General features: G+C 46.6%; 1 protein-coding gene across 2 annotated transcripts in view; it reads right to left on the reverse strand.

Annotated features, from left to right (window-relative positions):
- Window positions 1-5,420, reverse strand: part of Zdhhc17 (zinc finger DHHC-type palmitoyltransferase 17) — a 68,034-nt gene extending 62,614 nt beyond the window's left edge. The window contains exon 1 of one of the 2 annotated variants that reach the window (XM_031350260.1): window positions 5,171-5,420. In XM_031350260.1, coding sequence (XP_031206120.1) covers window positions 5,171-5,263 — 93 coding nt within the window. In that variant the 5' untranslated portion in view covers window positions 5,264-5,420. The remainder of the gene's footprint in view (window positions 1-5,170) is intronic. The other variant, XM_031350262.1, reaches the window with a different exon arrangement.
- Window positions 5,421-5,777: the final 357 nt, after the last annotated feature.

A 5,777-nucleotide genomic window follows, 5' to 3' on the forward strand; every position in this document is an offset into this window, starting at 1 on the left:
GGAAAACCAGCTCAGTTGAGAATACTTGCTAGTCTTCCAGAGGCCCCATGATCAGTTCCAAGCTCACAAATGCCCACCAAGAGGGGGCTCTGTTCCCCTCATCTGGCCTCCATAATCGTGCACCATACCCATATAAACAAACAATAAAAATACATCTTTTTTTGATTTGGTTTGTTTTTTAAAATAGGATCTGTCTTTGTAACTCTGGCTGTTCTGAAACTCTGTAGACCAGGCTGGCCTCAAACTTAGGAGATTCACCTGCCTGTACTTCCAAGTGCTGAATTTAAAGGTGTGTACTACCACACCCAATTAAAAAACTCCTAAAAAGAAAAAGGCACCCTAAGGCATACTATCTAATGTCTGCAAACCAGAGTCTGATGACAGAGCGGCCAGTAACCTAACAGAAGAAAACCCTGTCTGCGCACATTAGTTTATACACATAAACAAATCTATCTCTAAATACTTAATAGGATGAAAAGCACAAATGGAAAAAAGGCATCACTACTAGAGCCTGAAAAAAAGAGACTTTAGAAAGAAAGTCTCTTTAGAAAGAAAGCCTGTGAGATATCAGGTATAGTTACACTTTATCTCACCACTCAATAGAGCCAAATCATGAGAAAAGAAAGTGGATAAAGTGTAAAACAAAGCAACACCAATTAAAACACACACACACAGACACAGACACACACACACACACATTGGGCATGGGGAAGCGGGGAAATGCAGTACCGTTTGAAAACGAGAGAAGAAGGGGGGAGAAAAGTGAGAGCCCAGGAAGTCCAGGCAATCCATCCAGTGCTGTCAGATTCCTGACACATGGATCTCCAACGCTGGGCTGGCAGAAGGGTTTGTGATTTCCTTCTACTGAAGCACTGAGCTGAGCTGCTGAAGCCCGGCTACTGTGACTCAAGAGGCTGCTGGACTGCAAACCAACATATGGTCTGTATCCCTTCTCCTAGTCTTCTAATGGGTTACTCCAAGTGACGGGAACATGACTTGACAAGCATACTGCTCCATGCAGCACTGACGTGGACTCCAATGAGTTACTCAGATAGTCTAAAAAATTATTGTGTGCACAGCAGTTAGATGTTCAAGTTGATTATCCTACCCCTCACCCCCACCCCCCAAAAACAACCCAAATCACAGCTCAGGCATCAGAGTTCAAAGAAATCTTGGAGATCATCTAATCTAGCCTCTTTATCTAAAAAGCAAAGAAACTAAAAGTAGCTAACTTAAGCTGACTCAGGGCTACAGAGCCAAACCAGCACCCTAACCCCCTCATGGCCAGTTATCTATTTCCAAAGAGCCTTTAATTCTTCCTCTGTGATAACATGAATTAGCACCTATTTCAACAGAGCAACCATAATATCAACTTCCCTTTCAGCATTCACTACGAAATAGGCCATGGGCTTGTCAGTCCCAGTGTGATGGCTGGTTTTCTTTCTTTCTTTCTTTCTTTTTTTTTTTTTTTTTTTTTTTTTTTTTGGTTTTTTTGAGATAGGGTTTCTCTGTATAGCTCTGGCTGTCCTGGAACTCACTCTGTAGACCAGGCTGGCCTCATCTGCCTGCCTCTGCCTCCCAAGTGCAAGTGCTGGGATTAAAGGCGTGCGCCACCACCGCCCAGCACGTGATGGCTGATTTTCAAACAGTAGTTTACAGCTTATCTAACACTAGCACTCACAAGACTTTACAAGGTAAGTAAATAGATACCCAACTTCACAAATGAGGAAAATATAATTTGACCTCAATGACAGTAAACAGCAAAACCCACATTTAAAAAGAATAGTGCTTCTTCTTGACTTAGCGCGCGCGTGCACATACACACATACATACATACACACACACACACACACACACACACTTCTGAGTTCAGTACCACACCTGGTCCAAATCTGATAAACAAGTATTTATATGACTCACTAAATGAATGGTATTTCTATAAAGTAAGATTTTTCTTACCAAAAATATCTCTAAAAATGTTTCATTGTCCATGTAACTGTGTACCAGTCTTAAAAGGGTTTTAGTAGTGGGCAGTTTGCATCCAAATTGGTGAATTAGCAATGGCGGATTCTACCCATCTATCTAGACTATCTATCTATCTAACCTGGAGGGACACAGTCTTGCTGTGTAGCTCTCCCTGGCTGGGAGCTTATAACACTCTTGTCTCAGTTCCTCAGCTATGTGTATTACAGGTGTATTCTACCATGTCTGCTAACAGCTAAACTCTCTATTCTACAAATAATTTATCCATTTAACAAATACTTAGAAACTATTTTTGTGACAGTATTAAATCCAAAGAAAAAAGTAAAATGAAACATTTCTAAAAAATGTAAATCCAATAAATTAAAAACACGTTAAGATGGGTGATGGTGGTATGCGCCTTTAATCCCAGCACTTGGGAAACAGGCAGGCAGATCTTTGTGAGTTCAAGACCAGCCCTGGTCTACAAAGTGAGTTCCCTGACAACTAGGGCTACACAGAGAAACCCTGTCTCACCGTGCACCCCCCCACCAAAAAAAAACCAAAAACCTCAACACATAAATTTCTAAACCACTCAAAAAGAAAGCATCACTTCTTCTGGTAGTGAGAGTGGAAAGACGGCCTTCCCAGAGCGCCTAAAATGTGCTCATTCCTGAATCTGAACATATATCTTCCTACAGCTGAACCAAGTCTGGAAACATCAATAGTTTCTGATGAACAAACAGAAGCTTTAAGAAGTGTTTACTTCGTATCATTTAATTACTGAGGATTCCAAATTAGAAGCCAGGCCTAGGGATGAGGTTCTGGTAACAGTGGCTTGCCCAGGATGCACAAAGCTCTGGGGGTACGTAGCTGATCCGAGGTATGAGAATTAGAGATTCAAGGTCATTCTCAGAACAGAGGGAGGTGAGGGCTACAAGACACCATGCCTGGAAGGAGAAGGAGAAGGGCGGGAAGGGATGAAGGTGAAACAGACGCAGCAACAGAATGGTAATCCCAGTCAGTCGGTAATCACAAAAGCCGGTATTCTCCATTATCTCCTTAATAGGCCATTAGTTAAGAATCATCATTATCATCATCATCCCATTTCTCAGACTCTAGGGAAACCTCTTGTCCTGGTCTGTTCCTCTCACTCGGTAAGGAACGGTGCAATAAGCTAACCACAGAGGATAAGGATGAGTTCACTCAGTCCCCAAAGGTCCAGAACTTAAACTTACTAGACCTAGTGCTTACTTGGTAAAAGAAATCTCTATCTTACCAATTTCAACTCTAAACAATAGGGAAGTTGATTTTCTAGTAATATACTATCTGTTAAATAACAGACTGATGATATCTTAAGTTCAATCTCTCTATTATACCGAGCAATCTCTAGATTAGTAGGTAAAAAAACAAAAACAAACAAACAAACAAACAAACGGGGGGGAAAAAACCCTGTTTTGAGACACAGCGTCACTACAGAGCCCTGGCTGGCCTAGAACTTGCTATGTGGACTAGTCTGACTTCAAACTCAAGAGACATTCCTGACACCCAAGTATTGGGTGTGAATGGCCACACCCTGCAAAATTTTGTTTAGGATAACAAACAACATACACTTTTAGAAAGAGGAAAGGTTTTTTGTTTTGTGTATAGTTTGGTCTCACTGAGCCCCAAGCTGGCCTCCAACTCATTATACTGAGGTGAAGATAGCTTTGAACTCCTAATCCCTCTCTCTCTACTTCCAAACTGCCACTGTCACAGTACATTAAAATACATAAAACACTTTAAGTGCTTGAAATACACCCACGGGAACAGATGAACAGATACTCCTTAATCTCAATTACAACACAACAATCTGAAAACTTTCTGGACATACTTTTAGGGCCTACGTGCAAACCAAAAGAAATCTCTCTAATGCCAATTCTAAGTTTGTTACAACTTTAATTTTTCAAAAGCTGTGTCAGAAACCCAAAATAGCATTTTCTAATGAGACTTGTCCCAGCATATATTTCTAAGAAACTGTCTCATCCTGTATGTATGTATGTGTATATATGTACGTGTCTACGTGTGTGTAATATATTTGTATGTATGTATCTATGTGTGAGTATATGATCAAGTTATGAGATAAGACAGTATTAATATGAAAACGGTCCTTTGTATTCACCATTAATAAAAAAAGGAAGACACAAAAGCCAGAAAGAAATAAAAATCAATCTAACACAAAGTAACCTTTAGTGAACACCGCAGATCTGTGCATAATCCTCAACCTCAAAACACGACCTGAGTTCTGCAGGGAGCTGCGCTACTCTTTCCTGCCCTGCCCGCATCTCACCGTACACCGTTGGAAAAAAAAAAAACAGGATACACAAAGAATTGCTTCCAGGCCTTAACTAAACACAAACTCTGCTACAAACTGGGAGGTAAACAACGGCAGAAGGTGACTGATCGGGCACGGAAAACTGTCCGCTTCCATGAAAAGATACAAAAGCAACGGTGGGAAACGTGTTGCGCTGTCTACCCTCCCTGACAGTCCCCAAAACAGCGCTACTTTGTGACAAGCTAATGGGTGCGTGGGTTTATTCGCGGAAGTTCTGACTCTCTTTATTTTTGTTTTTGTTTTTTTGTTTTTTGTTTTGTTTTTAATACCTTAAGGGCAAACACTCAAACACCGAAATTCATCCTCCCCAGCGGCGAGCTGGTTGCTAGGCACATCCTGGAAGGACATCACTTTGCCCAAGAAACTACTATTCCCCCCGGGGACGAGTGAACTAATGAGAAGGACAGTGTCATTCACCAAGAAAGAGGGTAAGAGAAGAGAAAAAAATCAAAAGCAGACTGGCTCCCTCCATCCCTGGAGAGGCTTGGAGCGAGGCCAGGGGCTTCAGCCCAGGTTCCAAAGTGTCAGCAGGCCCCCGTCGCCCCTGCACCCGCAGGCAGCACAGCGACACGACCGGACCATCGCCATCCCCACCTCTGTCCTCCAGGCACCGCCAGGGACGGCATCCCAGAGCCCGCCCCGGCCGGGCCCGCCCCGCTATCTCCTCCCCCGTTATCCGCTCGCCGCCGCGCTCGGGCCTGGACTCGCTTCTTCAACCTCCCCGGGTCCCGCACGGGTCACCACGCGGACGCATCGGCCGTCGCCCCCGGGGGACAGGCTGAGGGAGCGAGGCCGCGGGGCCGCGGGGCCGGGAAGGCGCTCGGCGCGGTCCCTCACCTCCGGGTGGAGAAGGGGCACGCAGCCCGTTTCGGTATCGTACTCATCCGGGCCGTCCGCCATCTTGGTGTTAAATCCCTCCTCCCGCTGCATGCTGGGAGAAAGCGTTTCAGCCTCGCGGGGCTCGGCAAGGCGGAGGGCGAGGGAGCGCGAGGGCGAGCGCGAGCCCGGATGAGGGCGACGCGGCCTGCCGCCGCCGCCTACTCTTCCCCCGGGCCCCCGGGACGCCCCCTCGGCCCCTCCCGCCGCGGAGGGCGCGGGTCCCGATGCGCGTGCGCCGGCCCGGCCCTGCCCGGCCGGGAGTGTGCTCGGCTGCTGCACTGCGCCGGGACAGCGGACAGCGCTGGGCGTGGGCGCCGCGGCCCGGGGGCGGGTCCCGGTCGGAGGCTGATGCTGCTCGGCTCCGGCCACCCGGGAAAGACCGCGCACCCAGCCAGCACCCTGATCCAGAGCTGCGCAGGGGAGGATCCAGACCCCTCCGAGGGCTTAGGGTGTGACCCCGGGAGACTAGGGATGCGTTCTCCTCGCCTCTACCCGAGCCTCGGGGACACCGGGAGAAGCAAGGACAAAAACTGGCTTCCTGGAAAAGCTTTTGTTAGTGATGCCC

The sequence above is a fragment of the Mastomys coucha genome, unplaced genomic scaffold (genome assembly GCF_008632895.1).
Source record: "Mastomys coucha isolate ucsf_1 unplaced genomic scaffold, UCSF_Mcou_1 pScaffold4, whole genome shotgun sequence".
In the NCBI taxonomy this organism is placed as follows: domain Eukaryota; kingdom Metazoa; phylum Chordata; class Mammalia; order Rodentia; family Muridae; genus Mastomys; species Mastomys coucha.